Source organism: Coregonus clupeaformis, chromosome 9 (assembly GCF_020615455.1).
Source record: "Coregonus clupeaformis isolate EN_2021a chromosome 9, ASM2061545v1, whole genome shotgun sequence".
Lineage (NCBI taxonomy): Eukaryota > Metazoa > Chordata > Actinopteri > Salmoniformes > Salmonidae > Coregonus > Coregonus clupeaformis.
Genome location: NC_059200.1, coordinates 19,196,897 through 19,220,298, shown reverse-complemented (window position 1 = coordinate 19,220,298; position 23,402 = coordinate 19,196,897). Strand labels below are relative to the sequence as shown.

At 46.3% G+C, this 23,402-nt stretch overlaps 1 protein-coding gene across 1 annotated transcript in view; it reads right to left on the bottom strand.

The window, feature by feature from the left end:
• Positions 1–23,402, bottom strand: part of LOC121574514 (CBP80/20-dependent translation initiation factor) — a 172,392-nt gene that overhangs the window by 45,498 nt on the left and 103,492 nt on the right. The window contains exons 8-9 of the mRNA XM_045222758.1: positions 18,147–18,223; positions 272–352 (exon numbers count right to left, since the gene is read on the bottom strand). Of these exons, the coding sequence (XP_045078693.1) occupies positions 272–352; positions 18,147–18,223 (158 nt within the window). The remainder of the gene's footprint in view (positions 1–271; positions 353–18,146; positions 18,224–23,402) is intronic.

Genomic DNA, 23,402 nt, shown 5'->3' with positions numbered 1-23,402 from the left:
TGCATGCCCTGGATTCTAACTTGCATATGGAACATGTACCATAGTGGTCCTTAGACATGTCTGGTTCATAGTCTAATCGGGGGTTTCTCCCATGAGTCTGATACTTATCATACCGTGTGTGTGTGTGTGTGTGTACTTTCCATCCGGATAAAGAGGTTAATAAAAACTTTATAAAGACCACTTCCCTTCTCCCCTATACCTCCTCTCCTTCTGTCTCCCCCATCCTCCCCTCTCCTCCCCCATCCCCCCCTCCCCTCTCCCTCTACTTTACCTGGTACTGACTAGTCGTTTCCCCCCTGGCGGCAGCAGCACGGTTAGGCATAGATGGTCCTGGATGATGTGGTGCACGCCTCTAAAAGCAGCATTACAGTGTGTTGGAATGGAGGATGATCCAGGATGGGGAAACAAGGGCGGACACAAAGCAAGAGGGGAGGGAGGAGGAGGAGATGGGAGGGGGAGGGGAGGGGAGGGAAGGGGGAGCGGAGGAGAGGGAAAGAGAGGGGGAGGGAAGGGGGAGGAGGAGGGGAGGGGGAGGAGATGGGGAGGGGGAGGAGATGGGGAGATAAGGGGGAGCAGAGGATAGGGGAGAGGAGGAGGAGGGGAGGAGAAGGGGGAGGGAAGGGGGAGGAGATGGGATGGGAGGGGAGGGGAGGGGGAGGAGATGGGGAGGGGGAGGAGATGCACAACAACACAACTACATATTTAATTACACACTTCTACAACAATTCTACATGGCAACTAAAAAGTGGTATAAGAGATGACAGAGACAAAATGGTATGAGAGATGACAGACAGACATACACATGGATCTGCGGCTGGTTGCCGATAGCTGCTGTTGCCGTGACGACAGAGAACTGAGGCTGGCTGCTAGACCCTTTGATTAAGAAACACCTTGGTTGCGTCCCAAATGGCACCCTATTCCATTCATAGTGCACTACCTGGTCAAAAGTAGTGTACTTTACTATGTAAAAGGGTGGCATTTAGGACAGCCTTCTTCTCTGACCCAGACCAGACCATCGATCCAGCCAGCCAGCCAGCACAGAGGACCCACTCAATATAACTACCTCAACGTTGAGATGTTTTATTATGTTCCAGACAGGTTCTTTATCGAGTGGTGTATGGATTCACTAGATTTCATTAGCAGTAGCAGCACAGGAGGCTTACCTATTCCTGGTTCAATACTACTCTGTGTGTGTGTGTGTGTGTGTGTGTGTGTGTGTGTGTGTGTGTGTGTGTGTGTGTGTGTGCGCGCATCTGCCCTCATCTGTGTCTACAAAGCAAACGTGAGGTCATCCCAGTTGGTCGGTAGTTGTAAGAGGAAAGGCAGCAGATTCAAACCATGTGGTGAGACAGACAGGCAGGCAGGCAGGCAGGCTACTCATCCTCTACTCATCCTCTATTCATCCACACCTAAATGCAGCACACACACACAAATACACTGACATGCCCAACCATCTGTCAACCAATCAAATCAAAGTTAATTAGTCGCGTACACAGATTTGCAGATGTAAATCGCAGGTGCAGCGAAATGCTTGTGTTTCTAGCTCCAACAGTGCAGTAATACGTATCTAAATGCTTGTGTTTCTAGCTCCAACAATGCAGTAATACGTATCTAAATGCTTGTGTTTCTAGCTCCAACAGTGCAGTAATACGTATCTAAATGCTTGTGTTTCTAGCTCCAACAGTGCAGTAATACGTATCTAAATGCTTGTGTTTCTAGCTCCAACAATGCAGTAATACGTATCTAAATGCTTGTGTTTCTAGCTCCAACAGTGCAGTAATACGTATCTAAATGCTTGTGTTTCTAGCTCCAACAGTGCAGTAATACGTATTGTGACGTCACGAGAGGCTACACAGCTTTCAGCGGGATTGCTCAAGTAGTGCAAGGAGACAAGGTTCAAACAAAACAAGGATTTTATTATAGGTCTTGGGAAATTAACGAAAATATAACAAAATTCTGTTCTCTTGTGGCTCTTTAAGGGTTAACAGTTCAGGGATGTCTCTTCCACATCCAAAGTCATAATTCTCACTCGCTCAGATAACTTTTCCCCAGCCTTACTGTAGTCCACGTTGCAGCTAGTGGCCAACCCAGCAAAAAGTCCTTCCAAATGTCTCTCACGTATTTCCACAGGTGCATATATCCAAAGGTGAGTATTTCCCAAAGGTAAGTATCTCCAAATCCTTATATTCCTCATGGAAGTGGACGTGCAGCACTCTTGTCCTCCAGAGAGCCCAGCTTGGAGACTGTGTTTCTTCACCCCCCACACACTCCCTCAGTGTGTCTCTTCCCTTCCAAAACCTTCAGCTCATCAGCTCCTGATTTGTTTCAGCTGCGTGGGAAGATTGGCCATAGAGGGGTGGAGTTCCCGACCATACCAGCAGATGGAGCCATAGCTGTCTGGGTTTGCAGCCACCTCAGGGGGATGTAACGTCCCTCCAGGACACAGCCTCTCGTGACATCACAGTATCTAAATGCTTGTGTTTCTAGCTCCAACAATGCAGTAATACGTATCTAAATGCTTGTGTTTCTAGCTCCAACAGTGCAGTAACACTACCTAGCAATAGGCACATAATCCAAAAAGTAAAAAGGAAGAAATTATGAAATATCAGAATGAGCAATGTCAGAGTCCAGAATATATATAATGGTGTGTATGGCCAGTATATGACTAGAAAAGGTGTGTGCAGCAGTCGTTAGTGCCAGTATTCAGACCCCTTGACTTTTTCCACATTTTGTTACGTTACAGCCTTATTCTAAAATGGATAGTTTTTTTCCTCATCAATCTAGACACGATACCCCACAATGACAAAGCAAAAACAAGTTTTTAGAAATATTTGCTAATTTATAAAAAATTAAAAACTGAAATAAAACATTTACATAAGTATTCAGACCCTTTACTCAGTACTTTGTTGAAGCGCCTTTGGCAGCGATTACAGCCTCGAGTCTTCTTGGGTATGATGCTACAAGCTTGGCACACCTGTATTTGGGGAGATTCTCCCATTCTTCTCTGCATATCCTCTCAAGCTCTGTCAGGTTGGATGGGGAGCATTGCTGCACAGCTATTTTCAGGTCTCTCCAGAGATGTTCGATCGGGTTCAAGTCCGGGCTCTGACTGGGCTACTCAAGGACATTCAGAGACTTGTCCTGAAGCCACTCCTGCATTGTCTTGGCTGTGTGCGTAGGGTCGTTGTCCTGTTGGAAGGTGAACCTTGGCCCCAGACTGACGTCCTGAGCGCTCTGGAGCGGGTTTTCATCAAGGATCTCTCCGTACTTTGCTCCGTTCATCTTTCCCTCGGTCCTGACTAATCTCTCAGTCCCTGCCGCTGAAAAACATCCCCACATCATGATGCTGCCACCACCATGCTTCACCGTAGGGATGGTGCCAGGTTTCCTCCAGACGTGACGCTTGGCATTCAGGCCAAAGAGTTCAATCTTGGTTTCATCAGACCAGATAATCTTGTTTCTCATGGTCCTTTAGGTGCCTTTTGGCAAACTCCAAGCGGGCTGTCATAAGCCTTTTACTGAGGAGTGGCTTCCGTCTGACCACTCCACCATAAAGGCCTGATTGGTGGAGTGCTGCAGAGATGGTTGTCCTTCTGGAAGGTTCTCCCATCTCCACAGAGGAACTCTGGAGCTCTGTCAGAATGACCATTGGGTTCTTGGTCACCTCCATGACCAAGGCCCTTCTGACCCGATTGCGGCCAGCTCTAGGAAGAGTCTTGGTGGTTCCAAACTTCTTCCATTTAAGAATGATGGAGGCCACTGTGTTCTTGGTGACCTTCAATTCTGTAGACATTATTTGATAACCTTCCCCAGATCTGTGCCTCGACAAAATCCCGTCTCGGAGCTACCCGGACAATTCCTTTGACCTCATGCCGTGGGTTTTGCGCTGATATGCACTGTCAACTGTGGGACCTTATATAGACAATGCGGGCTCCCGAGTGGCGCAGCGGTCTAAGGCACTGCATCTCAGTGTTTGAGGCGTCACTACAGACCCCCTGGTTCGATTCCAGGCTGTATCACAACCGGCCGTGATTGGGAGTTCCATAGGGCGGCGCACAATTGGCTTAGCGTCGTCCGGGTTTGGCCGGTGTAGGCCGTCATTGTAAATAATATTTTTTTCTTAACTGACTTGCCTAGTTAAATAAAGGTAAAATAAAACATAAATAAAGAATAGACAGGTGTGTGCCTTTCCAAATCATGTCCAATCAATTGAATTTACCACAGGTGGACTCCAATCAAGTTGTAGAAACATCTCAAGGTTGATCAACGGAAACAGGATGCACCTGAGCTCAATTTCGAGTCTCATAGCAAAGTGTCTGTTTTTTATTTGAAATACATTTGAAAAAATGTCAAAAACCAGTTTTTGCTTTGTCATTATGGGGTAGTGTGTGTAGATTGATGAGGGAAAATATGTATTTAATACATTTTTGAATAAGGCTGTAACGTAACAAAATGTGGAAAAGGGGAAGGGGTCTGAATACCTTCCAAATGCACTGTATATAATATCTCTGAAACATTGCAGTCAGGGGTTATATAATATCTCTGAAACGTTGCAGTCAGGAGTTACATAATATCTCTGAAACATTGCAGTCAGGGGTTATATAATATCTCTGAAACGTTGCAGTCAGGAGTTACATAATATCTCTGAAACATTGCAGTCAGGGGTTATATAATATCTCTGAAACGTTGCAGTCAGGAGTTACATAATATCTCTGAAACATTGCAGTCAGGGGTTATATAATATCTCTGAAAGATTGCAGTCAGGGGTTATATAATATCTCTGAAACATTGCAGTCAGGGGTTATATAATATCTCTGAACCGTTGCAGTCAGGAGTTACATAATATCTCTGAAACATTGCAGTCAGGGGTTATATAATATCTCTGAAAGATTGCAGTCAGGGGTTATATAATCTCTCTGAATCGTTGCAGTCAGGAGTTACATAATCTCTGAACCGTTGCAGTGGGACAACAGAAACAAGATTCCTGAATCAAGGCAGCAAGTAAATCAGAGCTCATTTCTATCCAGTTGACATGTCGGCTAAATTCAAAACATGTGTGCATATCTTGTTTTTTTTGTGTGTGTGGTGTTTCCCCTATATGCACTTACCAGTGGCGCACCGAAACATGCCACCGCTGCCGAAGAAATCCTAGGGGAAACACTCTGTATGTGTCTCGCTCTTCAGACAGCAGCTCTAGCACACCTGTGTACTGTGTTTTTACTGTGTACTGTCTGTGTACTGTGTGTTTACTGTGTACTGTGTGTTTACTGTGTACTGTGTGTTTACTGTGTACTGTGTGCTTACTGTGTTTTTACTGTGTACTGTGTGTGTACTGTGTGTTTACTGTGTACTGTGTGTGTAGTGTGTGTTTACTGTGTACTGTGTGTGTACTGTGTACTGTGTGTGTACTGTGTACTGTGTGTGTACTGTGTACTGTGTTTTAACTATGTACTGTGTGTTTACTGTGTACTGTGTGTGTACTGTGTGTGTACTGTGTGTTTACTGTGTACTGTGTGTTCACTGTGTGTTTAGTGTGTACTGTGTGTTTACTGTGTACTGTGTGTTTACTGACACACACAAGTGTTGCAACAGGGCCTTCTACTGCATGTATGAGAGGAGTGCCATTCTCCTTCAACAGCACTACAACAAATCCTATCAAATTAAATAAAACCACTCCTTTCTCTTTCCTCTGAAAAAAAAGAATCTACATTCTCACCCCCTTGGAGTTGAAACATTAAATATATACTGAACAAAATATAAACGCAACATGTAAATGTTGGTCCCATGTTTACCTCCCGAGTGGCGCAGTGGTCTAAGGCACTGCATCGCAGTGCTAGCTGTGCCACTAGAGATAGCCGGCCGCGACCGGGAGACCCATGGGGCGGCGCACAATTGGCCCAGCGTCGTCCAGGGTAGGGGAGGGAATGGCCGGCAGGGATGTAGCTCAGTTCGTAGAGCATGGAGTTTGCAACGGGGAGCCAGTATGAAAAAAATAAAAAAATAAAAATAATAATGTATGCACTCACTCACTAAGTCGCTCTGGATAAGAGCGTCTGCTAAATGACTAAAATGTAAATGTAATGTTTCATGAGCTGAAATAAAAGATTCCAGAAATGTTCCATATGCACAAAAAGCTTATTTCTCTCAAATGTGGTGCACAAATTAGTTTATATCCCTGTTAGTGAGCATTTCTCCTTTGTCAAGATAATCCATCCACCTGACAGGTGTGGCATATCAAGAAGCTAATTAAACAGTATGATCATTACACAGATGCACCTTGTGCTGGGGACAATAAAAGGCCACTCTAAAATGTGCAGTTTTGTCACACAACCCAATGCCACAGATGTCTTATGTTTCGAGGGAGCGTGCAATTGGCATGCTGACTGCAGGAACGTCCACCAGATCTATTGCCAGATAATTTAATGTTAATTTTTCTACCATAAACCAACTCCAATGTCATTTCAGAGAATTTGGAAGTACGTCCAACCGGCCTCACAACCGCAGACCACACCAGCCCAGGACCTCCACATCCGGCTTCTTCCCCTGCGGGATCCTCTGAGACCAGCCACCCAGACAACTGATGAAACTGTGGGTTTGCACAACCAAAGAATTTCTGAACAAACTGTCAGAGACCGTCTCAGGGAAACTCATCTGTGTGCTCGTCGTCCTCACCAGGGTCTTGACATGACCGCAGTTCGGCGTCGTAACCGACTTCAGCGGGCAAATGCTCACCTTAGATGGCCACTGGCACGCTGGAGAAGTGTGCTCTTCACAGATGAATCACGGTTTCAACTGTACCGGGCAGATGCGTCGTGTGGACGAGCGGTTTGCTGATGTCAACGTTGTGAACAGAGTGCCCCATGGTGACAGTGGGGTTATGGTATGGGCAGGCATAAGCTACGGACAACGAACACAATTGCATTTAATCGATGGCAATTTGAATGCACAGAGATTCCGTGATGAGATCTTGAGGACAATTGTCGTGCCATTCATCCGCCGCCATCACCTCATGATAATGCATTGCTACATGTCGCAAGGATCTGTACACAATTCCTGGAAACTGAAAATGTCTCGGTTCTTCCATGGCCTGCATACTCATGTCACCCATTGAGCATGTTTGGGATGCTCTGGATCGACGTATATGACAGCGTGTTCCCGTTCACGCCAATATCCAGCAACTTCGCACAGCCATTGGAGTGGGACAACATTCCACAAGCCACAATCAACAGCTTGATCAACTCTATGCGAAGGAGATGTGTCGCGCTACATGAGGCAAATGGTGGTCACACCAGATACTGACTGGTTTTCTGATCCACGGAGTTACACAGATGCACATCTGTATTCTCAGTTGTGAAATCCATAGATTAGGGCCTAGAATTTCTTTCAATTGACTGATTTCCTTACATCTTGCGTTTATATTTTTGTTCAGTTAGCTATCCTGTCTCTGTAAAAAAACGTGATGGGAGAGATGAATATTCATTATCACACGCGGCTGTATGCCATCATACGTGCTACCTTGTCCCGGACCTGCTGTTTTCGACTCTCTCACTCTCTCTACCGCACCTGCTGTCTCCACCTCTGAATGCTTGGCTATGAAAAGCCAACTGACATTTAGTCCTGAGGTACTGACCTGTTACAACCTCTACAACCACTGTGATTATTATTTGACCCTGCTGGTCATCTATGAACGTTTGAACATCTTGAAGAACGATCTGGCCTTAATGGCACAGCCAGAAGGGGACTGGCCACCCCTCAGAGCCTGGTTCCTCTCTAGGTTTCTTCCTAGGTTTCTGCCTTTCTAGGGAGTTTTTCCTAGCCACTGTGCTTCTACATCTGCATTGCTTGCTGTTTGGGGTATAAGGCTGGGTTTCTGTATAGCACTTTGTGACGTCTGCTGATGTAAAAAGGGCTTTATAATACATTTGATTTGATCATGGATAATGCCCACTAGGTAGACATAGTAATGTGAAGCCATGAGGATTAATGTGTTGAATAGGAATATAAACACTCAGTGTAGTGTAGGGCCAGGCAGCAGGCAGGCAGAAGGGGAGCAGAGGCTGTATCCCCAATCACACTATTCTCTATATAGTGCATTACAAATAGGCAGTAGGGTACCATTTGGGACTCAGGACAGAGAGATGCTGCTGGGTGTGTGTGTGTGTGTGTGTGTGTGTGTGTGTGTGTGTGTGTGTGTTTATGCGGTGTGTTCTGCAGTAAAGTGTTCCTGCCAGGGGAAAGATTTGTCCTTTAGCCAGAAAACTCTGACAAACAAGACCGCAGTGTCCTCCCTGCCAGCAGCACTCACGCTGAATGCACACACCTCACACACACGCAGCAGTTCCCACACACACACCAATGTATGTTGAGTTCACATCCATCACAAAGAGAGAGGGGAGACAGATAGAGGTGGGGGGGAGAGAAGGGAGAGGGGGCGAGAGAGATAGAGAGGAGAGGGGGAGGAGAGAGGGGGCGAGATAGAGATGTGGGGGGAGGCAGAGCGAGAGAGAGAGAGAGGAGAGGGGGGAGATAGAGAGAGATTTGGGAGAGAAAGGGATGATGAGGGGGAGTGAGAGAGGAAAGAAGGAGAGATGGGGGAGAGCGAAAGAGAGGTAATGAAGAAGAGTGAGAAGGTCAGAGAGAGAAAGAGAGAGAGAGTGAGAAAGAGAGAGTGAAGGAAGGAGCACACACACAACAATGTATGTTGAGTACACATCCATCACAAAGAGAGAGAGGAGAGAGATAGAGGGGAGGGGAAAGAGATGGAGGGGAGGGGAGAGCAAGAGAAAGAGAGAGGGGGCGAGATAGAGAGAGGGAGAAGAGAGAGGGAGGAGAGATGAGAGACAGAGAGGTAATGAAGAAAAGTGAGAGGGTCAGAGAAAGAGAGAGAGTGAAGGAAGGAGAAGGGCTACAGAGGAGAGAGAGAATAGAGGTAGAGAAGGAGAGAGCGCCACCACAGTAAGTCAGTCAGCCAGTGATTTCTGAGCTGTAGACAGAGGACATCTGGACAGGTGTACTAGAAGCACCACACCAGAAAGTGTACACTAGGCACTTCCCTTCCCCCCCCGTTGCTGTTCCTCTGTCACCTTTCTATCCCTTTCTACCTCTCCCCCTACTACTCAGTCTCTTTCTTCCTTCCTTTCTCCCACTCTCTCTTAAAAAAGGTCAAGCTCCCCACTGAGAGAGGGAGGAGAGGATGACAGAAAAGGACTGAAATGATTAAATGATGATCTACTCAGCCTACCAGCCTCTCTCCTCACAGCGGTTAATGCTTATTTTTTTTTATTTTTTTTTACTGTTTTTTAAAAAACTCTCTCTCTTTTTTCTTCCTGTATGGCATGCAGTTCTCCTTTTACCTATCCTGGGGGTGGAAAGCCATAAAATTAATAGCAGTCTCCTGGCTCTATGTTAATTCACGGAATGAATGCCAGAGCTTTTATATTAGGACTGGACCGGGACTGATGCATGTTTCACATTATGATCCAGGCATGGCTCCATCAAACACACTGTCACACACCTTAATGCTACTGCACGGCATGCTGGGAGATGGGCTTGGCCCCATGACAAGATCTGGGAGAGGGAGAGACTACAGAGGCCCGCCCATTGTGGGTGTGTTTCAGCAGGCAGAAGCTAGAAGTGCAGAAAATGTTGCGAGACAAAGACTGTACCAACTCCAGCAAAAGCAGAGAGAGACAGGAGAATAAAGTAATATGGGAGGATATGAGGAGAGAAGCAGAAAAGTCTGGGCCAGACGTTTGAGGTGTGCGTGTATTAGAGTGTTGGGGCAGTGGAGGCCTGAGTGTGTGTATATGTAAGGGTTGGACTCAATTCAAATGGAAGGCAGTAAATTCAGGAAGTAAAACTAAAATTACAATTCAATAAATACATTTAAAAAGTCATTTATTTTCTATAACTTCTCAATAAACTGAAAAGTAGAAGCTATTTATAAAAAATTATAATACATTTCTGAATATTCAATTCATAACACTTCCTGAATTGACTGCCTTCAATTGGTATTGAGCCCAACCCTGGTGTGTGCGTGCGTGTGTGTGTGTGTGTGTGTGCATGCGTGCATGTGCGCACACAAGTGTGTGTTAACATTTGGTTGGGGCGATGGGGCCCACCCCTTGGCTGAAGCTCCCGTCACTCCCGGCTCTGTGGTACTGTGTCGCTCTATGTCGCTCTGTGCTGCTCTGTGTCGGTCTGTGCTGCTCTGTGTCGGTCTGTGCTGCTCTGTGTCGGTCTGTGTCGGACTGTGCTGCTCCGTGTCGGTCTGTGCTGCTCTGTGTCGGCCCGTGTCACTCTGTGCTGCTCTGTGTCGGTCTGTGCTGCTCTGTGTCGGACTGTGCTGCTCCGTGTCGGTCTGTGCTGCTCTGTGTCGGCCCGTGTCGCTCTGTGCTGCTCTGTGTCGCTCTGTGTCGGTCTGTGCTGCTCTGTGTCGCTCTGTGCTGCTCTGTGTCGCTCTGTGCTGCTCTGTGCTGCTCTGTGTCGCTCTGTGCTGCTCTGTGTCGGTCTGTGCTGCTCTGTGCTGCTCTGTGTCGGTCTGTGCTGCTCTGTGTCGGTCTGTGCTGCTCTGTGCTGCTCTGTGTCGGTCTGTAGCCGCGACCGGGAGACTCATGGGCGGCGCACAATTGGCCCAGCGTCGTCCAGGGTAGGGGAGGGAATGGCCGGCAGGGATGTAGCTCAGTTGATAGAGCATGGCGTTTGCAATGCCAGGGTTGTGGGTTCGATTCCCACAGGGGGCCAGTATAAAAAATATATATATATGTGTTCACTAACTGTAAGTCGCTCTGGATAAGAGCGTCTGCTAAATGACTAAAATGTAAATGTATATGTACTGCTCTGCTCTGTGTCGGTCTGTGCTGCTCTGTGTCGATCTGTGTCAGTCTGTGCTGCTCTGTGTCGGTTTGTGCTGCTCTGTGTCGCTCTGTGTCGGACTGTGCTGCTCCGTGTCGGTCTGTGCTGCTCTGTGTCGGTCTGTGTCGCTCTGTGCTGCTCTGTGTCGCTCTGTGCTGCTCTGTGCCGTTCTGTGCTGCTCTGTGTCGGTCTGTGCTGCTCTGCGTCGGTCTGTGTCAGTCTGTGCTGCTCAGTTTCGCTCTGTGCTGGTCTGTGCTGCTCTGTGTCGCTCTGTGCTGGTCTGTGCTGCTCTGTGCCGTTCTGTGCTGCTCTGTGTCGGTCTGTGCTGCTCTGTGTCGGTTTGTGCTGCTCTGTGTCGCTCTGTGTCGGACTGTGCTGCTCCGTGTCGGTCTGTGCTGCTCCGTATCGGTCTGTGCTGCTCTGTGCCGCTCTGTGCTGCTCTGTGCCGCTCTGTGCTGCTCTGTGCCGCTCTGTGCTGCTCTGTGTCGGTCTGTGCTGCTCTGTGTCGATCTGTGTCGGTCTGTGCTGCTCTGTGTCGGTCTGTGCTGCTCTGTGTCGCTCTGTGTCGGACTGTGCTGCTCCGTGTCGGTCTGTGCTGCTCTGTGTCGGTCTGTGTCGCTCTGTGCTGCTCTGTGTCGCTCTGTGTCGGACTGTGCTGCTCCGTGTCGGTCTGTGCTGCTCTGTGTCGGTCTGTGCTGCTCTGTGTCGGTCTGTGCTGCTCTGTGCTGCTCTGTGCTGCTCTGTGTCGGTCTGTACTGCTCTGTGCTGCTCTGCTCTGTGTCGGTCTGTGCTGCTCTGTGTCGATCTGTGTCAGTCTGTGCTGCTCTGTGTCGCTCAGTGGTTGTGGCTGGAGAGTCCTGCTCTAAGAGCCTCAGCACTTCAGAAAGTATCCAGTTAACCCCCTAAGGTCGATGTCTGCGCCCCAGCTGAAATCTAATTAGCATAATACAAAATTCCCCATAAAAATCTGTCAGTTTAAGCTAGATTTTTGCATTGGATGCGTCTCAATCCACCGCATCCACCCAAGTAACACTACACATCTGCGGTGAAAGGTGACATCATGTTCCTTGGTTACAACATACTCCTTGGTTACATCAAGCTCCTTGGTTACATCAAGCTCCTTGGTTACATCAAGCTCCTTGGTTACAACATGCTCCTTGGTTACAACATGCTCCTTGGTTACATCATGCTCCTTGGTTACAACATGCTCCTTGGTTACAACATGCTCCTTGGTTACAACATGCTCCTTGGTTACAACATGCTCCTTGGTTTCAACATGCTCCTTGGTTTCATCATGCTCCTTGGTTACAACACACTCCTTGGTTACAAAATACTCCTTGGTTACAACATGCTCCTTGGTTACATCATGCTCCTTGGTTACAACATGCTCCTTGGTTACAACATGCTCCTTGGTTACAACATGCTCCTTGGTTACAACATGCTCCTTGGTTACAACATGCTCCTTGGTTACAACATGCTCCTTGGTTACAACATGCTCCTTGGTTACAACATGCTCCTTGGTTACAACATGCTCCTTGGTTTCATCATACTCCTTGGTTACAACATACTCCTTGGTTACAACATGCTCCTTGGTTACAACATGCTCCTTGGTTACATCATGCTCCTTGGTTACAACATGCTCCTTGGTTTCATCATGCTCCTTGGTTTCATCATGCTCCTTGGTTACAACATGTTCCTTGGATTCATCATACTCCTTGGTTACAACATGCTCCTTGGTTTCATCATGCTCCTTGGTTACAACATGCTCCTTGGTTACATCATGCTCCTTGGTTACAACATGCTCCTTGGTTACAACATGCTCCTTGGTTACAACATGCTCCTTGGTTACAACATGCTCCTTGGTTTCATCATGCTCCTTGGTTACAACACACTCCTTGGTTACAAAATACTCCTTGGTTACAACATGCTCCTTGGTTACATCATGCTCCTTGGTTACAACATGCTCCTTGGTTACAACATGCTCCTTGGTTACAACATGCTCCTTGGTTACAACATGCTCCTTGGTTACAACATGCTCCTTGGTTACAACATGCTCCTTGGTTACAACATGCTCCTTGGTTTCATCATACTCCTTGGTTACAACATACTCCTTGGTTACAACATGCTCCTTGGTTACAACATGCTCCTTGGTTACATCATGCTCCTTGGTTACAACATGCTCCTTGGTTTCATCATACTCCTTGGTTTCATCATGCTCCTTGGTTACAACATGCTCCTTGGTTACATCATGCTCCTTGGTTACAACATGCTCCTTGGTTACAACATGCTCCTTGGTTACAACATGCTCCTTGGTTACAACATGCTCCTTGGTTTCATCATGCTCCTTGGTTACAACACACTCCTTGGTTACAAAATACTCCTTGGTTACAACATGCTCCTTGGTTACATCATGCTCCTTGGTTACAACATGCTCCTTGGTTACAACATGTTCCTTGGATTCATCATACTCCTTGGTTACAACATGCTCCTTGGTTTCATCATACTCCTTGGTTACAACATGCTCCTTGGTTTCATCATGCTCCTTGGTTTCATCATGCTCCTTGGTTACAACATGTTCCTTGGATTCATCATACTCCTTGGTTACAACATGCTCCTTGGTTTCATCATGCTCCTTGGTTACAACATGTTCCTTGGATTCATCATGCTCCTTGGTTTCATCATACTCCTTGGTTTCATCATGCTCCTTGGTTACAACATGCTCCTTAGTTACATCATGCTCCTTGGTTTCAAGGGCCCAGTGTAGCTCAGTTGGTAGAGCATGGCGCTTGCAACGCCAGGGTTGTGGGTTCAATTCCCACAGGGGGCCAGTATGAAAAAAAAAAATGCATGCACTCACTAACTGTTAAGTCGCTCTGGATAAGAGCGTCTACTAAATGACTAAAATGTAAATGTAAATGTTACATCATGCTCCTTGGTTACATAATCAAATCAAAGTTTATTTGCCACATGCGCCGAATACAACAGGTGTAGACATTACAGTGAAATGCTTACTTACCAACAATGCAGTTAATTTTTTATTTTTAAAAAAGTGTTAATTAAGAAAAATATAAAATAAAAGCAAATAGCTAAAGAACAGCAGTAAAATAAAATAACAGTAGGGAGGCTATATACAGGGGGGTACCGGTACAGAGTCAATGTGCGGGGGCACCGGCTAGTCGAGGTAATTGAGGTCATATGTGGGTAGAGTTAAAGTGACAATGCATAAATAGTAAACAGAGTAGCAGCAGCGTAAAAGAGGGGGATGGGGTGGGGGTGGGGGGCAGTACAAATAGTCTGGGTAGCCATGATTAGCTGTTCAGGAGTCTTACGGCTTGGGGGTAGAAGCTGTTTTGAAGCCTTTTGGACCTAGACTTGGCGCTCCGGTACCGCTTGCCGTGCGGTAGCAGAGAGAACAGTCTATGACTAGGGTGGCTTGAGTCTTTGACAATTTTTAGGGCCTTCCTCTGACAACGGCTAGTATAGAGGTCCTTGATGGCAGGAAGCTTGACCCCAGTGATGTACTGGGCCGTACGCACTACTCTCTTCAGCGCCTTGCGGTCGGAGGCCGAGCAGTTGCTATACCAGGCGGTGATGCAACCAGTCAGGATGCTCTCGGTGGTGCAGCTGTAGATCTGAGGACCCATGCCAAATCTTTTCAGTCTCCTGAGGGGGAATAGGTTTTGTCATGCCCTCTTCACGACTGTCTTGGTGTGTTTGGACCATGATAGTTCGTTGGTGATGTGGACACCAAGGAACTTGAAGCTCTCAACCTGTTCCACTACAGCCCCGTCGATGAGAATGGGGGCGTGCTCAGTCCTCCTTTTTTTCCTGTAGTCCACAATCATCTCCTTTGTCTTGATCACGTTGAGGGAGAGGTTGTTATCCTGGCACCACACGGCCAGGTCTCTGACCTCCTCCCTATAGGCTTTCTCATCGTTGTCGGTGATCGGGCCTACCACTGTTGTGTCGTCGGCAAACTTAATGATGGTGTTGGAGTCGTGCCTGGCCATGCAGTCATGGGGTGAACAGGGAATACAGGAGGGGACTGAGCACGCACCCCTGAGGGGCCCCCGTGTTGAGGATCAGCGTGGCAGACGTGTTGTTACCTACCCTTACCACCCGGGGGTGGCCCGTCAGGAATTCCAGGATCCAGTTGCAGAGGGAGGTGTTTAGTCCCAAGATCCTTAGCTTAGTGATGAGCTTTGTGGGCACTATGGTGTTGAACGCTGAGCTGTAGTTAATGAATAGCATTCTCACATAGGTGTTCCTCTTGTCCAGGTGGGAAAGGGCAGTGTGGAGTGCAATAGAGATTGCATCATCTGTGGATCTGTTGGGGCGGTATGCAAATTGTAGTGGGTCTAGGGTTTCTGGGATAATGGTGTTGATGTGAGCCATGACCAGCCTTTCAAAGCACTTCATGGCTACAGATGTGATTGCTACGGGTCGGTAGTCATTTAGGCAGGTTATCTTAGTGTCCTTGGGCACAGGGACTATGATGGTCTGCTTGAAACATGTTGGTATTACAGACTCAGTCAGGGACATTTTGAAAATGTCAGTGAAGACACTTGCCAGTTGGTCAGCACATGCTCGGAGTACACGTCCTGATAATCCGTCTGGCCCTGCCGCCTTGTGAATGTTGACCTGCTTAAAAGTCTTACTCACATCGGCTACGGAGAGCGTGATCACATAGTCATCTGGAACAGCTGATGCTCTCATGCAAGCATAGAAGTGATTTAGCTCGTCTGGTAGGCTTGTGTCACTGGGCAGTTCGCGGCTGTGCTTCCCTTTGTAGTCTGTAATAGTTTTCAAGCCCTGCCACATCCGACGAGCGTCAGAGTCGGTGTAGTACGATTAAATCTTAGTCCGGTATTGACTCTTTGCCTGTTTGATGGTTCATCGGAGGGCATAGCGGGATTTCTTATAAGCTTCTGGGTTAGAGTCCCGCTCCTTGAAAACGGCAGCTCTACCCTTTAGCTCAGTGCGGATGTTGCCTGTAATCCATGGCTTCTGGTTGGGGTATGTACGTACGGTCACTGTGGGGACAACGTCATCGATGCACTTATTGATGAAGCCAGTGACTGATGTGGTGTACTCCTCAATGCCATCTGAAGAATCCCAGAACATATTCCAGTCTGTGCTAGCAAAACAGTCCTGTAGCTTAGCATCTGCGTCATCTGACCACTTTTTTATTAACCGAGTCACTGGTGCTTTAGTTTTGCTTATAAGCAGGAATCAGGAGGATAGAGTTATGGTCAGATTTGCCAAATGGAGGGCGAGGGAGAGCTTTGTATGCGTCTCTGTGTGTGGAGTAAAGGTGGTCTAGAGTTTTTTTTCCTCTGGTTGCACATTTAACATGATGATAGAAATGAGGTAGAACGGATTTAAGTTTCCCTGCATTAAAGTCCCCGGCCACTAGGAGCGCTGCCTCTCGATGAGCGTTTTCCTGTTTAGTTATGGCCTTATACAGCTCATTGAGTGCAATCTTAATGCCAGCATCGGTTTGTGGTGGTAGATAGCTACAAAAAATATACATGAAAACTATCTTGGTAAATAGTGTGGTCTACAGCTTATCATGAGATACTCTACCTCAGGCGAGCAAAACCTTGAGACTTCCTTAGTATTAGATTTTATGCACCAGCTGTAGTTTACAAATATACACAGACCGCCACCCCTTGTCTTACCGGAGTCAGCCGTTCTATCCTGCCGATGTAGCGTACAGCCCGCTAGCTGTATGTTATCCATGTCGTCGTTCAGCCACGACGAAAAATAAGATATTACAGTTTTTAATGTCCCGTTGGTAGGATAACCTTAGTCTTAGGTTGTCCAATTTGTTTTCAAATGATTGAACATTGGCTAATAGTATTGATGGAAGAGGCAGTTAATTTGCTCGCCGTCGGATCCTTACAAGGCACCCCGACCTACGTCTCTTTCTCATGCGAATGACGGGCATTTCGGCCTTGTCGGGTGTCTGTAGAATATCCTTCGCGTCCGACTCGTTGAAGAAAAAATCTTCGTACAATACGAGGTGAGTAATCGCTGTCCTGATATCCCGAAGCTCTTTTTGGTCATAAGAGACGGTGGCAGAAACATTATGTACAGAATAAATTACAAATAACGCGAAAAAACACACATAATAGTACAATTGGTTAGAGGGCTGTAAAACGGCAGCCATCTTCTCCGGCGCCATTCTAATATTACGCCATTCTAATATCATGCTCCTTGGTTACAACATGCTCCTTGGTTACAACATTTGTCTTTTTTTTTTTTGCAGACGCTCTTATCCAGAGCGACTTACAGTTAGTGAGTGCATACATTTTATTTTTTTCTCTCATACTGGCCCCCCGTGGGAATCGAATCCACAACCCTGGCATTGCAAGCGCCATGCTCTACCAACTGAGCTATACGGGACATGCTCCTTGGTTACAACATGTTGGGCAACAACTCATACAACCATACAGTAGTAAAAGACAAACCACAGTAGAAACTGATCCACAGCTCCTGTAGCCAGAGGCAACATTATTTACTCTCAGTAAATATTAACAATACACTACACAGCCAGCCAGCCAGGCTGGGCCCTAAGGCAAAGCCATTACCTGTGATATCTTCCAGCCTGTCTGTATCTCTCTCTGTAGTCTTTACTAGTATACCGTGATCTGCATCCTCAGCAACATTATAATCTAACCACAGCTATTTAACCCACAAACACAATCACTGTTTGGAATCAATTACCTAACGCTGCTTGCAAATAATAATAAAGAAGGGAAGAAGAGAAGAAAAGAGAAGTGAATGTCTCACTCTCTGGCTCAATTTCCTCCTTCCACAGTCAGACACCCAAATATTTTCTTTCTCGGTTGTTTCTTAGCAACAGGGGAGAACTTTCCACTGACATCATGCGCGGGAGGCATTTTCAGCAGATTAAACTGCGATTAAACTCATTTAATTGAGTGAAGGAACGTTGAACGCTGCAGTGAGAGAGAGAACTCAGAGAGGCTCATGTCTACAGTCACATGTGATTGGGGATGACAGCATTTGCATCCAAAATATAGTGCACTACTAAAAACCTCAATTTTGGGACGCAGACAATTACACTCAGAGACACACAGACCTGAGACGAGAATACTTTTCTGCCTTTTCTGTCTTTGTGTAAGTAAGTCTGGTGCCAGGAGCATTCCTGCTTTGACTTTGCTTTGGCTGGAGAGAAGAGTTAAGGGTTCTGGGCTGGCCGAGTGTTTCATCAGCGTTGCAACAACGTTCCAGGAAGGTAGTTTTTGTGCACGAGTGTGTGTGCTTACCGTCGGTCGTTCCTCCTGCGTCGGAAGAGCTTTTTGGTGTGTGCAATCTCTGCTTCGTTAGGCAGGGGAGGGAAACCCTGCAGAGAGAGAGAGAGAGAGAATTAGCAAACACTTATCTAAAGCAAGTTACAGTATGTGCAGTGTGTACTCTAAAGGCACAACTTCATCCATTAAACAGTGGTACAGTATGGTTGTTGTCAGTCAAGACTGGTCTGTCTGGTGTTGCCATGGTTACACTACAAGTGTGAGGAGGAGGATGGCTGGGGAAGGGTGTGTGTGTAAAAGTGTTGATAAGGTTTGTGCACGCCTGAGTAATATGTTGATAAAATTGTATTTTAATGTATGTGGTGGGTTGGTTGCCTGGCTACCCATCTACATTTCTCCGGCCAACTGACGTTTCTTCTCCATGATGAGTTTGGATTTTATTTCCTCCCTGACGATTTCTAGAATGCGAACACATTATAACCGTTCTGATTGGTCCCAGAAACCAATGGGTTGGGCCAGAGCCAGCCTACATGATATTGTCAACTCTGATTGGTTAGATTTGTTAGAGATTATCCAATCGCTGATAAAACAAATATTTTACAATGTCCTCATTTTAAAGTCACACAAAATACTTATAGTATGGCAGCTCCAGACTGAATGTATGTAGCGATCGATTGAGCCGCGGAATTAAATTCAAGGTGAGTCGTCAGGCAAGTGAGTTGGCATTTCGGGTGTGAATTTCAGTGTAGAATGTCAGTTTAAACGGCTGAAGTGGGACTGTGTGCGTCTACAGGCTCTCTCTGCAGTGTGGCACCATGTGGCTCCAGCACTGTTATCTCCCCATCAGCAGCATCTGCACAGGAAGAACTGGAAACCCCCACTCTGGGGCAGGGAGAAACCCTCCCTACAGACGACCTCACATCAGACTTTAAACCCCTACTCTGCTGGGGCAGGCAGACGCCCTCAGCACCACACTTTAATTGCACTTCAGTCAACAGAAATCGGGCGTGCCGCAGAGCCAGGGGAGCCAGCCAGGGTAGGGCAGAACCATGTCAGATGTTTTCCATCACAGTGTTCTTTCAGATTCTCCCTGCATCACTTTGACTGACAGCTCCAGTCACCAATGTGTGTGAGAGAGAGAGAGAAGAGCCATATAAACATGAATGAGAATACCCAATACTCGTAGGCTTTACAGTCACACAAGGCTGATGCTGACACTTGTCACCAGTAACACCATTCAAAACCTTTGCTGTATATACTGTACACTGAGTATACAAAACATTTAATATTGAGATGCACCCCCTTTTACCCTCAGAACAGCCTCAATTCGTCGGGGCATGGACTCTGTTGCTGAAAGCGTTCTACGGGGATGCTGGACCCATGTTGACTCCAAGTTGGCTGGATGTAATTTGGGTGGTGGACAATTCTTGATTCACATGGTAAACTGTTGAACATGAAAAACCAAGCAGTGTTGCAGTTCTTGACACAAACCCGTGCGCCTGGCACCTTCTACCATACCCTGTTCAAAAGCACTTACATATTTTGTCTTGCCCATTCATTCTGAATGGCACACATACACAATTCATGTCTCAATTGTCTCAAGGCTTAAAAATCCTTATTTAACCTGTATCCTCCCCTTCATCTAAACTCCTTTTTAGATCATTAAAATACTATTACTGTTTGCTTTAGCCTGCCTGGAGTGCCAGATGAGCAGGGTTTGGACTTTTTAGATTATTCTATTGATTTCATTGCTCATTCAAGCCCAGATAAAGTGTTTGAAATTATTTCAATTAGTATTTGAACCCAGGTATGTTCAGTTCAGATGCAGATCATTCAGAAAGAAGTGAAACTTTAATTTATTTCTGAATCATCTGCATATGAACTGAACATACCTGGGTTCCTTCCCTCCCAGTCTCCTACCAGAGTCCCCCAGGACAGCAGTGTGTGTGAAGCACCAGAGTCCCCCAGGACAGCAGTGTGTGTGAAGCACCAGAGTCCCCCAGGACAGCAGTGTGTGTGAAGCACCAGAGTCCCCCAGGACAGCAGTGTGTGTGAAGCACCAGAGTCCCCCAGGACAGCAGTGTGTGTGAAGCACCAGAGTCCCCCAGGACAGCAGTGTGTGTGAAGCACCAGAGTCCCCCAGGACAGCAGTGTGTGTGAAGCACCAGAGTCCCCCAGGACAGCAGTGTGTGTGAAGCACCAGAGTCCCCCAGGACAGCAGTGTGTGTGAAGCCCCACAGCCCCACAGAAACACAGGGATTATACTTGGTTTAACAGAGACACGCACAGAGCACTGAGCCATTCACATGCACTGAGACACCTTCATCACACTACTTTAGGTTACACACAGTCTGTCAGAGGTTTGAACTATAAAAGTAGAACTGACAGCATTTTAACTACTTTGCAGATGTGAAACAGACTATCATAATATGTCAAGAATATAAAATACCCAGTTTATGCTACAAAATCTACCGTATTGGTCCGAATATAAGACGGCCTTTTTTCCCCTCGAAATAGGTCCAAAAAAGTCGGGTCGTCTTATATTCGGGGTCTAGTATTCAGAGCGCAGTTTCTCTTCTTCGGCGCTCCCTTTAAATGTCAATACACATTCGCGGGCACAGATGGCGCCAAAAATTCGTTCCGGACGGAGGGAAGAGGCGTCCTTAACAACCAGCCCGTTACCGGTGTTTAAAGATGGAAAGACAGGCTGACCATTTAGAGACAAGTGGCTCAAAAGTGGGCCAGGTCAATAAACAACAGCGGAGGAGCTATGATGCCAATTTCAAAATAATGGTTGTCAATAAGGCAGAGTCATCTAACAACTGCCAAGCTGCCAAGACATTCGGGGGTCACTGAGTGTAATGTAAGAAGATGGCGAGCAGAAAAACAACGTCTAAAAGATGCTAACAGTCAGCGAAAATCCTTCCGTGGTCCCTCAAAGTGGTCGTTTCATTGAGGTTGACCGGAGGGTTTTTGAATATGTCAGGGAAAAAAGAAGTGAGGGAATGCCCATTACCAGAGCTGTCATCCAGGTTAAGGCCCTGGAAATCGCCAGAGAGCTCAACATCACTGGATTTAAAGCCAGCCTCGGCTGGTGTCGTAGGATGATGCGGCGTAATGGACTGTCACTTAGACGGAGAACGAGTTTGGCCCAACGCCTGCCGTCAGACTTCGGAGAGAAGTCTACTGTGTGAATGGATCCTGCATGCATGGGATGCTATTCCCTCACAGAGCATCATCGATGGCTTTAAAAAATGTTGCATCTCAAATGCATTGGACGGCAGCGAGGACGACGTGCTTTGGGAGGAGCCGGTGGAAGCGGAGCAGCTGGGGAGCCGATGACAGCGAGAGCGAACACAGCGGGGCAGAGGACGTGTGTGAGGGATAGAGAGACATCGGAGGAGAAGTTTGGCGAATTTTTGTTAAGTTTAGTTAAATGTGTGGCCTGTATTTTCTCTGTTATTTAAAAATGTTGCTTTATTATTGCTTGATATTAATTTTGAATCATACTGTACATAGTTTGCCTTTGTGTTTAATTCACTGTGTTTTTAATATTGTTATTTTAAAATAAAATGAAGTTCTTTGTTCGGCAAATCTAGTCTGCAAATCTGTTTTTCTAAATGTTTGTGTTGAAAAACGGGGGGTCGTCTTATAATCAGGGTCGTCTTATATTCGGACCAATACGGTACTTTAAGAGGTTTAAAAAATAGGTTCTATTTGACTCAAAATTCCATGAAGTACAGTAAGAAAAGATGGATGCAGTTTAATGCATGATTAATATAATTCACCAATACATTTCTTGGTAGTCCAACAAATATTGCTATCAGGTTGTAAATCACAGCTGGCCTGGTACATTGTTTTTATTTATTTATTTACTTTATTTTTGGGGGGTAGATCAGCTTTAATATTGCAGATAGATTGTAACTTCCATCAATGTAATTGTCTGCATCACTTCCAATCCCCCATGTTTTTTTTCTCGCACATACATACATACATACATACATACATACATACAGTGGGGGGAAAAAGTATTTAGTCAGCCACCAATTGTGCAAGTTCTCCCACTTAAAAAGACGAGAGAGGCCTGTAATTTTCATCATAGGTACACGTCAACTATGACAGACAAAATGAGAAAAAAAATTCCAGAAAATCACATTGTAGGATTTTTTATGAGTTTATTAGCAAATTATGGTGGAAAATAAGTATTTGGTCAATAACAAAAGTTTCTCAATACTTTGTTATATACCCTTTGTTGACAATGACACAGGTCAAACGTTTTCTGTAAGTCTTCACAAGGTTTTCACACACTGTTGCTGGTATTTTGGCCCATTCCTCCATGCAGATCTCCTCTAGAGCAGTGATGTTTTGGGGCTGTCGCTGGGCAACACGGACTTTCAACTCCCCTCCAAAGATTTTCTATGGGGTTGAGATCTGGAGACTGGCTAGGCCACTCCAGGACCTTGAAATGCTTCTTACGAAGCCACTCCTTCGTGGCCCGGGCGGTGTGTTTGGGATCATTGTCATGCTGAAAGACCCAGCCACGTTTCATCTTCAATGCCCTTGCTGATGGAAGGAGGTTTTCACTCAAAATCTCACGATACATGGCCCCATTCATTCTTTCCTTTACACGGATCAGTCGTCCTGGTCCCTTTGCAGAAAAACAGCCCCAAAGCATGATGTTTCCACCCCCCATGCTTCACAGTAGGTATGGTGTTCTTTGGATGCAACTCAGCATTCTTTGTCCTCCAAACACGACGAGTTGAGTTTTTACCTAAAAGTTCTATTTTGGTTTCATCTGACCATATGACATTCTCCCAATCCTCTTCTGGATCATCCAAATGCACTCTAGCAAACTACAGACGGGCCTGGACATGTACAGGGGGACACGTCTGGCACTGCAGGATTTGAGTCCCTGGCGGCGTAGTGTGTTACTGATGGTAGGCTTTGTTACTTTGGTCCCAGCTCTCTGCAGGTCATTCACTAGGTTCCCCCGTGTGGTTCTGGGATTTTTGCTCACCGTTCTTGTGATCATTTTGACCCCACAGGGTGAGATCTTGCCCCAGATCGAGGGAGATTATCAGTGGTCTTGTATGTCTTCCATTTCCTAATAATTGCTCTCACAGTTGATTTCTTCAAACCAAGCTGCTTACCTATTGCAGATTCAGTCTTCCCAGCCTGGTGCAGGTCTACAATTTTGTTTCTGGTGTCCTTTGACAGCTCTTTGGTCTTGGCCATAGTGGAGTTTGGAGTGTGACTGTTTGAGGTTGTGGA